The 17208-nt window shown below is 41.8% G+C and overlaps 1 protein-coding gene across 1 annotated transcript in view; it reads right to left on the bottom strand.

Moving 5' to 3' along the window:
- Positions 1-3096: 3096 nt before the first annotated feature.
- Positions 3097-17208, bottom strand: part of ephb1 (EPH receptor B1) — a 229684-nt gene continuing 215572 nt past the window's right edge. Inside the window, exons 15-16 of the mRNA XM_079613436.1 lie at positions 16587-16742; positions 3097-3732 (exon numbers count right to left, since the gene is read on the bottom strand). Coding sequence (XP_079469562.1) covers positions 3618-3732; positions 16587-16742 — 271 coding nt within the window. The 3' untranslated portion in view covers positions 3097-3617. The remainder of the gene's footprint in view (positions 3733-16586; positions 16743-17208) is intronic.

Here is a 17208-nt window from a genome sequence, read left to right as displayed (position 1 = left end):
GTGTGTATCCCAGCATGCTCCACCCTCCCCAACGAGTGCAAGTCAGCCATTTTTCAGCTGGGCCATACAGCGGGACGCCGGACAGCTTGGTTACGCCCCGCCGCGAACGAGCTGGACGCGGGCCACGGTGAGGATACTTTGTGATCATTAATTGAGCTGCCTCCGGTCCTTTACCGAGGGGAAGACGTCTCCATCGTGTGCTAACGTTTTTATAAGAGACAAACACTATCGCTACTACCGTCGTATTAAGGAACAGATCCGCTTTCTTCAACGTAATACAACGAAAGAGAGTACGTGTGTGTGTGTGTGTTTGCACAAAAGAATAAGCCTCTTGGCAGAAGCTGTAAAAGTGTGTCATCCTTAACAAAGAGCCAATACGCTCTTTGGTTGCCATGGTGAAATTCATTGTAACCAATTAGGTGCAACACCTTGGGTATATCTGCGTGATGGATTGTGTGTGTGTTGCTCGTAGAGAATAACCATAAACCATGTGTCTGATTAACTTACAGGCAATGTAGCGGCTTATTCATTACACACACACACACACACACAAACACAAACACACACACACACACACACACACACACATGCTTCACAACAGACGAATGAATGGTAGAGGTGCTAACCTTTACAAACCTTACTGTTTCAAATCGCACTTTAGGGCCCTTTATAATGCTAAACCTCATGAGAGCATGTGGAGCTGCTTTTAGTCATTATGACCCTAAAATCTGGAACCTTTAACACATTGCATTTATATTTATTCATTTATAAGACACTTTCATCCAATGAGGATAAAAGCCAACAATATTTGCAGCACACAATGATTAGAGAAGCTCCCTTTTTTTCAAAATGTTAAAACCCTGGTGAAGATATTTATTTTTATGTTGGCTTTTTGAGTGTTTTAGGGTTTGCTTTTAACACTTTAATTACATTTTTCACTTTTTTTTTTGCTCGTTACTTTTTCATGTATTGCTTTTTTATTTTCTTAAAGGAATATTTCACCAAAATAAATGAATTCATCCCATAATTTACTCACCCTCAAGCCACCCTAGGTGTACATGGCTTTCTTCTTTTAGCCGAACACAACAGTTCTATTAAATAAGGCAGAGTCCTTGAAGCTCATCCATTAATCATAAAAGTTATCAATACGACTCCAGTGGGTTAAAAAATGCCTTCTGAAGCGAAGCGGTGGATTTTTGTAAGAAAAATGTCCGTACGCGCATTCACGAGAGAGTCCAGTTCCGGCTCAAGGGTGACCTCTGACCCGACATAGGCGTAGCGTCAGCTTAGCAGAGAATTGATGAATGTGGAAGCACAGAAGGTAGAGCAAGACAAGCTAAACTAATTAGAAGTCTAAAACAAGACGTTTTAAAGAAAAATGTCAGAGGATTTCGATATAAGAGAAGAGGAGCTACGTTCCACATCAGGTCAGAGGTCACCCTTCCGCTGGAATGAGCGTACGGCCGTTGCCAGTGATTATGGTTTTAAATATGAATATTGATCTTGCAAAAACTCATCACTTCGCTTCAGAAGGCATTTATTAACCCACTGGAATCAAACGGATTACTTTTATAGATGGATGTGCTTTTGGGGGCTTGAAAGAAAAGCTGTACACGTAAGTGCTCTTCAGCGTGGAAACACCTGCAACAAAACCAAGTGGACACTATTCAATGCCATTACAAAGTTGGTAAGGATCATTATTAATATAACTCGGCTGAAAGAAGAAAGTCATATACACCTAGGATGGCTTGAGGGTAAATTATGGGATAATTTTCATTTTGGGTGAACTATTCCTTTAAAATGTTATTTCATTCTGAATTATGAAGCACATTTTATGCATGAAAAGGTGCTATACAAATAAAATATGAATAATATTATTTGTAACACTTAAAAAAAGGTTCAATTCATTAACATTAGTTCATACAATAATTATCATGAACAATGATCAGCATTTTTTTTCCTCTAGGTTATTTAATAAATACACTGGATCATTGATAATCCATGTTTATTCAATGTTCATATTCATTTATACTTGAAATGGTCAAATGTTTTAGCATTTTTCGAAATGAACATTAACCTAGATTAATAAATGCTTAAAAAAAAGTCCTGTTGGTTGTTCATACTACCTAATGCACTAACTAATGTTAACTTGGTATAGTATTACCTATAATAATAATAGTTATTAAATAATAATTATTATAAATCAATCGGCTGATGTTATTTCTCAATGGCAACCAAAAAAAAGAACAGCCCAAAGCTGACAACAGTGTGTGTGTGTGTGTGTGTGTGTGTGTGTGTGTGTGTGCTACCCAGTGCTTCATTGACTGCTTAAGTAGAATGTGCTCAATGGGGTGGCGTTAGGCATCTGTTCATAAAGGGTCACACAGATGTTCAATCCAGACACACACACAAATAAATGGAGAGCTGGTGACACGAAAGAACATGTACCGCATTTAGCAATGTCATCTGGAAACATCTGGAGCCGAGAGAGTGATTCGGCATGATAAAAGTGGTGAAGGGCAGCGGTTTTGCGAGTCTCTTCGTTTGCCTGCAACCTCTTCATTTGCTCATCATGTAAACACTTGCTTGGAAACAGATTAGCGGTTTTAAAGACCCTGTAAGACCAACATTAGTACAGCTTATTAACAGTGAAACTACATTTAAGTGTACTAGCTAGTTTAGGAGGTGACGACACACCTTCCCAACGCCAGTCGACGCATTCAAACACTCTGACACAAAACTAACAAGAACGACTAGAAGAAGTAGAAGAAGAAGAGGTGGAAGAAAGAAAAGCTGTACACGTAAGTGCTCTTCAGCGTGGAAACACCTACAATAAACACTGTTTAGTGGCCTGAATGCGTAGCTTTTTTCACCTAAAGTATCTCTTTTTAACACTAGTTTATACACAACTAACTGATATTTACACAACATCGACAGAGTCAGAGTTCATCCCAGATTGTTCTTGTGAGCGAGTTCGTGTCCTGCAGAATCCGTGGTTCTGTTCCAATGCGCAACATTGCCAAAAAAGCAAGCGGAAGAAGAGTGTATTTACAAAGAGGTCCGTTACACTTCACCTTCAATATGAAGGTTTACTCAGAAGATATACTCGTGTTTATTTAAAGATATACATCATTTACGCTCGTACGGCCAGGGAATGGGACGCAGGCATACAGGATGTCCTTTGGCAACGTCGGCCGTACCAAAATCGACAGGTAATGTAAGTGGGAAGCGGTGGCGAAAGAAGGTTTAGAGTGGAAAAAAAACAAGAACGATACAACCTTGTAGAAAATGATGCGAGACGTCTCAGAATTGGAATAGCATCGTGAAGATAACTAAAGCGGAATTACAATGACGAAAAGAGTTTGCTTCTCCAGTTTCCCTGTAAATGTAGCCCAAAGACACAAACAGTCGACAGGTTAACAGGCGTCCTGGGAGTTCCGATGGGTCAGGTCCTGTTCTGATCTAGTCTGTTGGATATGGGATAATGGTTCCTCTCCTGAAACACGTTCTCAGATCAGGATGATAGTCTCTATTCTGGCGCGCTCCGATGGGATTGGGCTCGCCCGCTGGTAATTCTTCCGCAAGCTGCCCGGCCCGTCGTCCGGCGCCCCCTGTAGTCATGCCAGCGCAGTGCCCGTCTGGCACTGAGACATCTGCATGTGCATGGACTGAATGCTGTTGAGGATTTTCTTCTGATGGCCGGCTAGAGTCACACCTATCCTCAGCAGGTCCCTGTGAACACAAGAATGCAGACCAGTTAATTGTGGACACATACGTACGTAGCTCTATAGTATGCATTTGCTTTACTCCTTCCCAAATCAACGTCTTTTGGAAGATTCTTTAACATCATCTTCCCAAGCTAAAGGGGCAGCGGTTATCGTTGCACAATGGTTGATGATCAGACTACATTCACACCGCAACTACGCGTGGCCCAAATCTAATCATTTCCTGAGCTGATATAGATAGAACGAGTTGCAATCAGTGTTGTGTAATGCATTACTAAGTGATTCATTACTGTCATTCAATTACAATTACTACTAATGTAATTCCATTAAATACTCACAATTCTATTTAAAACAATAGTGGATTTAACATCGAAATGTAACATCTAATGGTAAAATGTATGTTTTTAATGTAACCTTCTCCCTTTAAATACTTTGGTCAGTTCAAGAATAAATTATGTCATTTTATATTAGTTATTTAAAAAAATAAAAAGAGCAGTTTTATGTCAATCCTTGTATTATTCAACGGGTCGAGGTAAATATAGGATTTCAGAAGTAATTAGTAATAAGTAAAGCAATACTTTTTCGAGAGAGTAATTAGTACTGTAATCGAATTACACTGTTGAAGATTATGGATGTCCCGAGCTGCTTAACCAGGGCCGATGAATCATTCTTTAACTGATCGGTAGCGGCTACACTAAGCCTGATCCTTTATTTTATGTCAGCTGTCACACAGGTGTCAAGCAGTAGAAATTAAAAGGAAAAGAAAAAGCTCAAATGTCCATTTGTGAATTATTATTATTTTTTGTTACACACGTACATTCGAGCTTCTGTGTTTAGCATATTTCTGTCATGGAAACTCTGAGAGTTTGGCATGGTAATGGGTATGACAATGTTCATATTTGGTCTAGGCAGAATAGATCTGCTACGCCGCTGCTGGTGTATGTTATTGCTGCTGCTGCAGAGCAAGTACGGGGCTTGCTATAGCCATATGCTGCTGCTGTACAATATATAGAGTACATGAATTACACGTAGCAGATCTATACAGGTGGAGCTGGGGAAGGTGGAGGGTTTCTGAAAGTGCGCTGCAATGCTAAGGCAAATGCTGACTAAGTATTTGAAGGTTGAGGACGCAAGCTCATTGGCTATTGATCAGCTGTGCCCTAGACAATGATGTGATTGCAAACAGGTTGAGTTAAGGGCTTAGCCTGCACCACCTAGAGTTTCATGACAGAACTTTGGATTGGATGTGCACTTTTGTAAAGAATCACACAAAAGTAATTTATTTACTGTTTATTTGTATCTGCCGTCAGACTGTCTAAGACATCGTTATCACAACACTTTGCTATGTAAAGTATCTTATTATAATAATATACGGAATATATTATTTCATATAATACTAGAAACAGTACTATGAACTAATATGAATTAATTTCAATATCAAAAATATCAAAATATCAAAATTTACATTTTGCAACAGAACATTTGAATATTTTAATGAACAAATAGACATTATATTTTAAATAATTATATTATATAATTTTAAATATAAGTTAAATACACTGGGAATTTTATTTTATGTCTCACTTCTTTATATTCAGCTTTAAGGCGTTTACATTGATGATTTCACATGGGCATTGCCCACACTGAAGCATTTCCTCCACCCTTAAAAATACTCAGTCAGACAATGTAGATGTCTCTGCATATATTAATAATAAAAAGGTTGATCACCTTGCTATCACACATCTGCCCGTTGTCACTGTTCTTCATTATCATCCACGCTAATGAACATGGTTAATTACTATTATTCTGGCAGTGGTACTGAAATACTCTAAAAGCAGTTTGCCAGATGGTACAAGAAAAGATTCACTCCCTAAGCTACTCTTGACAAGCACCTCTTCATGTTAGTAGAAAAACGGTCAGCACACCAAAAGGCCAAGTAAGATCAAGACGGGTCTGCTGCAGCATGTGATTTTAGGTGACCGTTTCATCGCCACCTCTAAATTACAAAGACAAAAGAGCAACTCTGAATAAACGCTCAATTTACTCCGAAGAAGCTTTTATTCTGAATGAGAACACCCTGCACTATCAATATACGAAGCATTGAAACAGCACTGAGAGAGAGAGGAACAGCACAGAGCCCCCACAGGTTTATAGATGTGAGAGCAAACAGCATTAGCACATGAAAGCCGCTTGCATTTAACTTTCTGTTTATGCGTGGGCTCATACTTATGTTGCTAATTAAGCACAGACCCTCTCTGTGAGCGCCGGCTGCATTAATCAGAGCGTCAGAGACGCTACACCTCACAGTCTGCTTCCCGCCACGAACAAACCACCAGGAGATGCGTTTTAAACATCATCAACAGCATATACACCTGTTCGCTCGATAGCGAATCAAACAAGTCAAAACACATGCGCACATACCTCAGTGATACGCACTAATCCTACTGTACGGTTTGGAAATCGATATTAAACACGTTTGCGGAGATATCTGACCACCCCACATTCTGTGATCAATGAGCTGTCTGGAAATCTGAAACTAGCTTTAATCAGCCTTCACACAGACAGAGTATTAGACATCATCTAAATGTAACGGGACTGTAAGTCTCGCCTCGTAGGGGAAAATTAAAACATTACCCTGGAAGACTTAAAAGCGAAAGGATCTTAGTCCCCACTCCAGTGCTTTGAGCCTCAATATGCACGTTATGTGTATATACGTTTTACCTTACACTATTTTTAAATATACTACAGGAATAGGGAGTGTAGGCTTCAGGTGAGTATGTACGATGGCTTCCTGAAGTGCATGTGGTGAAAAATAGATTTAAATTCACATCCCCACCAACCTAATCCTAATAGTGCAAGTGAGGCGCCCCTACCCCAAGGTAAATTCAAAATAACTGTCAAATATCTTAGATTAACAATCAGTAGTTTATTTTCCTTCCCTTAGAAAATTATATTTGTCCTGGAAGGATTTATTTATATAAAGTAAAATAAAATAAAATAAAAACAGTTTTGAGATTTCTGGTTTTCTTGGAAGATTTTCAAATGGTTAACACTTTCAAGACAAACCTCTTTCAACACCTCAGAAAAATGTAACCAAAACAGTGTCAGTTATAACTCATTTCACATAACTCATTTCACATAACTCATTTTACATAACTCATTTCACATAACTCATTTCACATAGATAACCTTGAATTCACTTAAACGATTCTTTTGAATCAATTTATGATTCAGTTCCCATTCGACTCAGTTATCACAAACACAGTTCAAATCGACAGTTCATGCGAACACTCGTTCGGTTCAGTGAAACGTTCGTGTTTGTGTGTGTGCGTATAGAACTGTTGTACCAGTCTGGAAAGACCACTTTGAAGCGATGACTTGTTGTGATGACTTGCGATGACTTGCAATGACAAAATGAACAGCAATAAACAGAGACAGGGCAGGGAGATGTCGTAAGGATGGCAGGGTAACAAAAAAACACAAGCAAAGTTTCAGCGCGGCCCAGAAAAACTCAGGAACAAAATGGCAGCTCAGCTCGCACGCGGCACGCAGACTGAAATATCTGAATCTCAAAAAATGTCTTTCAAAAAAACAAATCGGCCGTCAGTCTCTTCAAAAAACTACAAAAAAAAAAGGAATCACTCTTTCAAAACCGATCGTCCAGTTCACAGACGCATTCTCGCGCACTAACAAGTGCACTTAAATGATTCGCAGCAAAAAACATCAACGTCTCTCGTTTCGACACAGTTCATGGATGACTTAAAAACAGCAGGACTCTCAAAAATGCGTTCAGTCAGAAAAAAACAAGTGTTATGGATAAAACTCACGGCTCTAGCAACTCTCTCTCGTGCTCTCGGCCAGTCTCGAACACCGTTCTCCATCCGATGACGCAATCAACCGAACTTCTGCTTTAACTACCGAGTCTCCAGTTTCACACAAGTGTACACTAAACTCACGAAACGTAATCTGACCGTGCACCGCTGTCCTAAATTACAGCTTCAGCGTAGACAATGTCGACTTCTCATACAGCGATCATGGCGTGTCTGCCTCGTAACACTGCTCACTCTTCTTCTTCCCCAGACGTCTTTTTCAGCTGCCGCGCACACGCCGGAGAAAGGAAAACCCGTCAAAATAAAAGTCCCCATAGAAAAATACCTGTTACATTCCCCCCTGCTAAACCCTGCCATACCATCGACATCTCCAGACAGCCTGCTCCTGAAACATAAACAAAACACAATTTAAAAGTTTAACATTTTACTTAATACAGTATTACCTTATCTCATCAGATAATCATCTCTATATCTCACAGGTAATTTACCACGGTTTTGTCTTTGAGAGCGTCTGAGCTCTGGAACATTTTCACATTCAACATCTGAAATGTCAGCATCATCAGAAACTTCTTGCTCTCCCCACTCTATTTCAGGGATCACATCTTGTACTACATCCTCCTGTTCTAGTATTAGGCTCGCTCTTTGTTCTACATCATCAGTTTCCATGTGTACCACCCTTTTATCTCTACTCTGTCTATGTGCAGTGGCTGGAGAAAACACAAGATCTAGGAACTCTGTTTCAGAGTCTGACTGGTTTACGGGTCTACATGTGGTTATTCGTGGCGTACTAGATGATGACAAAGGAAATGTGCAGTGACGGAGCTGATCTCTGTGTACTACCCTGGACGGACCCCCCTGTTCAGGTTTGATAGTGAATACAGGTATATCTGAATGATTCTGCTTTACTACAATGTAGGGTGTGTGTTCCCACTTGTCTTGAATCTTATTTCTGCCCCTATGTTTGTGATTACGTAGCAACACACGGTCACCAGGCCTTACAAGCGCTCCAGAGGACTTGCGGTCATACACTCTTTTCCGTCTCTTAGAAGCTTCCTGTGCGACCGTATTTGCGACTTCTACGGCAGTCTTTAGTCGGCAATGATGACTCTTCACCCAATCATCCAAGTTTTCAGCATCACTTTCCTCCAAATCCTTTCCACCCAAGACATCTAATGGAAGGCGTGCATCCCTTCCAAACATCAAGTAAAAGGGAGAATAGCCAGTAGATGAGTGGACGTGATTGTTGTATGCCATCACTAGCTCAGGTAAGTGAGTTTTCCAGTCTTTCTTCTTCTCAGGTGTCAACGTTCTCAGCATATCATGCATTGTGCGGTTGAACCGCTCGCACTGAGCGTTTCCTTGAGGATGGTAGGGACTTGTACGGCTTTTTTCAATACCATACACTTTACAGAGTTCCTTGATCACTTGCGCCTCAAAACATCTCCCCTGATCAGAATGCAGACGAGCCGGGCACCCGTAGTAGACAAACCAATGTTTGATGAGGGCCTTTGCAGTTGTACTCGTTGTTTGGTTCTTGGTTGGGACGGCAACAGTAAACCGGGTAAACATGTCAGTAAGAACCAATACATTCTCATACCCTCCTGAAGACATTTCCAGCTGGGTGTAGTCCATTGCCAGAACTTCTAAAGGAGCAGTGACATTGCTGCAAGTCATCGGAGCCCGGATTCTTGGAAAGACATCCTTTGCAAGGGTACATCTTTTACACTGTGCTATCCATCCTTGAACATCCTTAGACATGTTAGGCCAATAGTAGCTCCGTCTCATCAGTGTCAAAGTACTCTTTTCTCCAAAATGACCTCCATGCTCATGTTGACTGTCATAAACTGAACGCTGTAAGGAGACTGGAACAACCAGCTGCTTAATTTTCTCTCCGTCTCTTGGATCGAGAATACATCTAAACATCACTCCGTTATGCAGCTGAAGACGTTCAAACTCTCTGCAGAGCTTTTTCGACACTGGTGGCATACTCTGTTGTCCTGTTCTGCTTGGTTTCCTGTCTTTGGACACTGCATTGTATATGGGACCCATTAAGTCATCACTTCTTTGCAGCTCCCTTATTTCATTCCAGCTGTAACCATTCAGCACCTTCTTGATGGACGCTTGTACAGCCACTTGAACATCAGACTCGCCCTGCTTGGACTCTTGCGCAGGCCAAAGGCATGCACGCACTTCCTCAGAGTTCAGACTGATGAAATCCTTCTCTGTGTCTTCCTGTTCAGGAACTTCACTGGAGGGAATCCTCGACAGAGCATCCGCATTAGTGTTCAGTCGTCCAGGCTTATACAGAACCTCGAAATTAAACTCCGCTAACTGGGCCACCCAGCGTTGCTCAACTGCACCGAGATTTGCGGTCTCCAGATAACGCAGTGGATTATGGTCAGTGATTACAGTGAACTTGGAGAACATCAAGTACTCTTTGAATTTTTCTGTTGCAGCCCACTTGAGCGCCAACAGCTCCAGTTTGAATGCACTGTAGTACTTGTCGTTCCGCTCTGACCCTCTCAGTCCTCTGCTAGCAAATGCAATGACGCGCTCTGCTTCCCCTTGCTTTTGGCTCAATACAGCACCGATGCCCTGTTGACTCGCATCTGTAGTGAGGATAAATGGAAGGCCAAAGTCGGGGTAAGCAAGGACAGGTGGTGACATCAGGCATTGTCTCAATTTGTCAAATGCAGTTTGGCATTCGCTACTCCAAATGAACAGTTCAGAGGCCCTTCTTTTATCTTTGCTGCCCATCAACGCATGCAAAGGTTTCGCCAGTTGAGCAAACTTTGGTACGAATCGCCGGTAATAACTCATGAATCCAATCAATTGTCTCACTTCTTTCACACTTTTAGGCACAGGCCAAGCATCCAAGGCACTAACCTTTTCACTGTCGACTTTGATTCCTTCAGATGAAATCACGTGGCCCAAGAATTTTACCTCAGATCTGAAGAGAAAGCATTTGCTTGGTTTCAACTTTAGGCCATGGCGATTCAGTCGATCAAAGACCAGCTCTAGTCTCTCACAGTGGCTCTTAAAGTCTTTGGAAAACACAATAATATCATCCAGATATATCAAGAGGACATCAAATGTCAAATCCCCGAGCACTACCCCCATAAGGCGCTGGAAGGTGGCTGGTGCATTGCACAGCCCGAATGGCATCCGCGTCCATTCAAACAGTCCAAACGGGGTGGTGACTGCTGTCTTTTCACGATCACGCTCACTTACAGCTACCTGGAAATAGCCGGCCGTAAGATCTAGGGTGGAGAACAGCTGTGCATTCCCCAGTGCATCCAGAGATTCTTCCACTCTGGGAAGGGGATAGGCGTCTTTGCATGTGACTTCATTTAGCTTTCTGTAATCACAACAGAAGCGCACAGTGCCGTCTTTCTTCACAACTATCACTGCTGGTGATGCCCAGGGACTCGCACTCTCCCTAAGTACGCCTTGCGAAACTAGATCCTGCACGTGTTTCTTGAATTCTTGGAAAACATGGGGTGGTACTCTACGGTGCCTCTGTTTCACTGGCGGAGCATCACCAGTATGAATGTCATGCGTCACTGACTGTGTGTACCCGTAGTCACTGTCACTTTTGGAGAATATGTCTCTGTACTTTGCCAACAACTGGTTAAGTTCCTCTCTTTGTGCAGGGGTGAGCTTTTCGTCATTAACCTGAACTGGTACTGGCAGGTTGTCAGAGATTTTGACTGCTTGAACATGCGCCACTCGTCTAACATGAAGTGTCCCTTCCTCCTCCTCAAACTCCAGCGTTTTCTCAGTTAACACCTCCCGTGGTTTAGACACAACCGCCACTCTGCACCTTGGGTTAAGTCTGATGGTCCGCTCGCTCGAATTCATCACCCGTACAGAAACTTTACCACCCTCAGTTTTTGTTAGCACATTGGCCACTAAGAGCCCCTTGGGTAGACTCACACCAGTGGTGGCCTCAATTAGTACCTGGCACTTCACTTTAGGTGGCACTCTGCAACGACCTTCAAAAACCTTTTCACTTAGCGGAGGGATGGTGATGGCCTGTTTTCCACCAACTTTGACGAACCCAATCTTGCCATCAGGACTCAGGGTTTCTGTTTTCTCAACACTGGCTAACACCCTTCGTATCTTTGCTTCTGCAGGTTGTCCAAACTTATTGGCTGACTTTACATTCTCTCCTGTGACGAACAATGACTTAAACTCACTGATAATATTCATGCCAATGATTCCTGAAAGTCCCTTTATCTCCTCTGCTCGTGGGCTTGTGTCTGTCAGCACAAAGATGCACTTCCCCGGGAGAACCTTCCCCATGCACTCCACATCAGCTTGCAAACATCCTAGAACAGGAATGTCAAGTCCATTAGCTGCGGTGAGTCTAACCCAGTGAGCAGATGACAGTCTCAGCTCTTGTTCTCCGAAGTGCTTCCTAAAGTGTGACTCTGTAATAGTGGACACTTCTGAGCCTGTATCCAGTAAGCAGTTTGTCTTGACACCAGCTATTCTAATTTCAACAGTTAGACAATCTCCAAATGCACCACTTTTCAACGTCTCTGTCACTTCGTCAGTCCATTCAGCTGTATGACTTCTTATCATAGATGGCCCAGGGCTGGTTTGAGTTGTACTTGATGGAACGTTTCCTTTGTTAGGTCCAGCCATCCCTGTAGATCGTCGGGACTGATCAGTCACTTTAACTGCTTCAGCACCTAGTGGACAGTACCTGCTAGTGTGCCCAGGTTCACCACATGAATAGCAGATGTATCGACCATCACTGTCCTTCAAGGGTTGTCTTTTAGGACGGCTCTGTTGAAGTTGGACTCTGCTATTACTGTGTACTGCTTGGTAAAGTTCATCTTGACGGGCGGCGATCTTCTGTATAGCTTCATGCAGTTTTTCCAGTGTTAATGTGGAGGAAGCTTGTTCTGCATCAGCGCTTACTACTCTGACGCGGGGGCTGGGTTTTGGAAAGTCCGGTGTTTGAGTCTCTTCTTCTTCAGCCCAAGTGATTGCAGCTTGCATTACCTGAACAAAAGTCAACATTGCATCCTCTTTAACTCGCCTTTTCATTTCACGCCTCAGAAAATCATCTCGAAGGCCCAGGACAAGTTGTTCCTTTAACACACTTTCGGCCTCTGGAACTCTGTTTGGCTCTCTGCGCTGAACTCGGCGGAGTCTCTCTTGTAGGTCATATGCGTATGAGCGTATCGTCTCTCCTTGCATTTGCTTGCGTTCATAGAAATCTTTCAGTCTGGTTCCAATCGGCACTTTGTCTCCATAGGTGTCTAGTAGAACTTGAAAGATATCATCGGTAGATTTTTCACCATCACCTAACATGAACCTCACAGTTGCTTTGGCTTCATCTTTGAGATGCTGTTTCGCCAACTCTACACGATCTTCTGCGGGTACTCTCATCACTTGGAAGGCAGATTTCATTGAGGCAACCCATTCTTCAACGCTTAACTCTCCAGTATTGGTCGAACGGCCACTGAACTCTGGAAGTTTCCTGTCCCTGGGAATATAAATGGCAGCTGGGGGTGCTTGAGCGGTGGCTTGATGCTCGATGACAGCTCTTGCTAATGACAGGGCTTCTCTTTGTTCGGTTCTTGCTTGGTCGAGTGCTCCCGCCTGCTCGGCAAACCGCCTCTGCATCTCCGCCATCTCCCTCTTCAGTTCCTCAAACTCTGCCATTCTTCAGCTTGTAGGCCTGGGACTTGTGACACACAAAAAAAAGTAAATACAGTATAATTCTATCCTGTTCGTGACGCCAAATGTAACGGGACTGTAAGTCTCGCCTCGTAGGGGAAAATTAAAACATTACCCTGGAAGACTTAAAAGCGAAAGGATCTTAGTCCCCACTCCAGTGCTTTGAGCCTCAATATGCACGTTATGTGTATATACGTTTTACCTTACACTATTTTTAAATATACTACAGGAATAGGGAGTGTAGGCTTCAGGTGAGTATGTACGATGGCTTCCTGAAGTGCATGTGGTGAAAAATAGATTTAAATTCACATCCCCACCAACCTAATCCTAATAGTGCAAGTGAGGCGCCCCTACCCCAAGGTAAATTCAAAATAACTGTCAAATATCTTAGATTAACAATCAGTAGTTTATTTTCCTTCCCTTAGAAAATTATATTTGTCCTGGAAGGATTTATTTATATAAAGTAAAATAAAATAAAATAAAAACAGTTTTGAGATTTCTGGTTTTCTTGGAAGATTTTCAAATGGTTAACACTTTCAAGACAAACCTCTTTCAACACCTCAGAAAAATGTAACCAAAACAGTGTCAGTTATAACTCATTTCACATAACTCATTTCACATAACTCATTTTACATAACTCATTTCACATAACTCATTTCACATAGATAACCTTGAATTCACTTAAACGATTCTTTTGAATCAATTTATGATTCAGTTCCCATTCGACTCAGTTATCACAAACACAGTTCAAATCGACAGTTCATGCGAACACTCGTTCGGTTCAGTGAAACGTTCGTGTTTGTGTGTGTGCGTATAGAACTGTTGTACCAGTCTGGAAAGACCACTTTGAAGCGATGACTTGTTGTGATGACTTGCGATGACTTGCAATGACAAAATGAACAGCAATAAACAGAGACAGGGCAGGGAGATGTCGTAAGGATGGCAGGGTAACAAAAAAACACAAGCAAAGTTTCAGCGCGGCCCAGAAAAACTCAGGAACAAAATGGCAGCTCAGCTCGCACGCGGCACGCAGACTGAAATATCTGAATCTCAAAAAATGTCTTTCAAAAAAACAAATCGGCCGTCAGTCTCTTCAAAAAACTACAAAAAAAAAAGGAATCACTCTTTCAAAACCGATCGTCCAGTTCACAGACGCATTCTCGCGCACTAACAAGTGCACTTAAATGATTCGCAGCAAAAAACATCAACGTCTCTCGTTTCGACACAGTTCATGGATGACTTAAAAACAGCAGGACTCTCAAAAATGCGTTCAGTCAGAAAAAAACAAGTGTTATGGATAAAACTCACGGCTCTAGCAACTCTCTCTCGTGCTCTCGGCCAGTCTCGAACACCGTTCTCCATCCGATGACGCAATCAACCGAACTTCTGCTTTAACTACCGAGTCTCCAGTTTCACACAAGTGTACACTAAACTCACGAAACGTAATCTGACCGTGCACCGCTGTCCTAAATTACAGCTTCAGCGTAGACAATGTCGACTTCTCATACAGCGATCATGGCGTGTCTGCCTCGTAACACTGCTCACTCTTCTTCTTCCCCAGACGTCTTTTTCAGCTGCCGCGCACACGCCGGAGAAAGGAAAACCCGTCAAAATAAAAGTCCCCATAGAAAAATACCTGTTACATAAACAAACCAATAATATGACAGAACAGCTGAATAAGACGCATAACTGTGGTACACATAATGATTTTTGAGAGATGTTGTTGTTAACAGTGACTACGTTTCCAAGCTGTCAATATTCGGGTTATATATGGGTTAAGGTCACTATTTGGGTTTCTGAAACATTCGGAATAACCCGTTTACATGCGTGAGCAGAGAGACTTACAATAATTGGCAATATCCCGATGTAAACGGCGACGCACGGTTAGCGTCTGAACGTACGGACAACCTTAAAGGAGAACTCCGGTCAATTTTAACATTGAGCTCAATTTTTAGTAAATTTGGAGTGCTGTCAATACAGAGAACAACGACAAAAATCGGTGTTGCCTACACCGTGTTATCCTCTTTTTAAAATTTGCACCCTGTTGACTTCAATAGGGCAAATTTTAAACCTGCTTTTATTTCTCTTATCATCCTTGATGTGTCATTACAAGTGCCCAGCCATGTTAGATGATTCCTTCAGAGTGAACACAGTGAATCTGACTGCAGTAGATGTGAAAGATATTAATAAAAATGATGTTATATCAGCCAGCGCACATACCTGTATTTAGTTTATTTAGACACTACTGTGATGCGTCTCACCATGTTTACCTCTACTTCTTGTTTACTTCCGGTATACTACACGCAGGTTTTTGTATTCGCCGTCCTCTACTCTCCTCTACATAAATCAATGTTCCTTTTGATGGGGATATGGGGATATGCCGATATGCGTTTACATGACCAAATATTTGGGTTAGAAAAGGGGTAGTAACCCAGGGATCATATTCATGTTTTTAAAAACCGGAATATGAGCATATTCGGGTTTTTGCCGGTGTTTACATGGCCGTGCGCGACCGGGTTATTGCTAAAATTCCGGTTTTGAACGGGTTATTGGCTGCTTGTAAACGTAGTCACTGTGATCTATTAAAGCCTGTTTCCAACTCAGAGTAAAAAAATTATCAGGAAAATGTTACAGAGTTTCAAATAAGAAATAAATTAGCAAATGTGAGATTAAAAGTAGTAATTACGAGAAATAAAGTTGCAGTTAGCTGGTTGACTATTTGTATGACCTGTTGGTGGGGTCAATTTGACCAACTTGGAGCTGGTAGGCCATCTTGGCTAAGAAAGTAAAGAACTGACTAACCATATCTCAAAACGCTTCCGAATGGTTGCTTAGAGCTGGTAGACCATGTTGGCTAAGCTGGTGTTGAGCTAGCTAACAACATTACAAAACACTTCAGAATGGTTGACCAGTTACCTTAAGTTGGTAGGCCTGGCTTTACAGCTAATTTAGAAACTGTGCTTTAGTATTAAGATGCGTTTTGGTCGTTTGGATCACAAGTAGACGAGGGAGACACATTCCCATTTACACCTGGTGTTTTAAATCCGTCTCTTTTGTCCACTTTCAAACACCTCTGTCCAGATTTCTTCCAGGGGTGGTCTATCAGTGGGTAAATGTATGGATTAAATGAACTGTTTGACCTGCAAGTTTGACCAGATAGATTATGTTGATACATCTGGATGGAGCCTGGATAGAACCACGTTCCAAAACAGCTTGGACTGGCTGACCAGCTTGACTATCTAATGCCAATATGACCTGTTGTTTCCAGGGTAGAGGTTTAGTGACAATAATGATATCCTAATGTAGAGAAATGGTGGAAATGACACATCAAACTCACTCTGAAGTCATCTGGGTTACCAGCTGTAGGGATGTGAAGCCAGAGTTGAGGAAGTTGTCTCTGTACTGAGACATCTTGACAGCGGCCAGCCAGTCCTCTACAGAACTAAAGGTGGTGAAGTCTGGGATGGACCTGTCCAACAACGGCTGGGACGGACTGGTGGAGGAGAGAAAGAGAGAGTGAGATGCAGGAGAGTAGAGGAATCAAAATGACCCAACCTTGGGTGTCAGAGTTGCAGTCTTTGTAGGGACCAACACTGTGGAGACTTATCCTGTTTTTCCCTGAATGAAAACAGCTTAATATGGGGAATAATTATGTCTTAATGTCTTTATTATGTAAAAATGGCTTAATGTTTAGGGTTTGTTTCGGGCTAGTCTACAGGATTTACACTATCATTCAAAAGTTTGAGATGGGTAAGACTTAACGTTTTTGAAAGTCCCTTATATGCTCACCAAGAATGCATTTATTTGTTTAAAAACAGTAATAAGAGTAATAATATGAAATATTACTTCAATTTAAAATAACTGTCTATTTTCATATATTATAAAATATAACTGATTCAATTGATAGCAAAATTCCATTTTCAGCATCATTACTCCAGTCTTCAGGGTCACATGATCCT

This window comes from Phoxinus phoxinus (assembly GCF_949152265.1).
Source record: "Phoxinus phoxinus genome assembly, chromosome: 5".
NCBI classification, from domain to species: Eukaryota; Metazoa; Chordata; class Actinopteri; order Cypriniformes; family Leuciscidae; genus Phoxinus; species Phoxinus phoxinus.
Note: the sequence above shows the minus strand (reverse complement) of the source record. Positions and strands in the feature narration are given on the sequence as shown.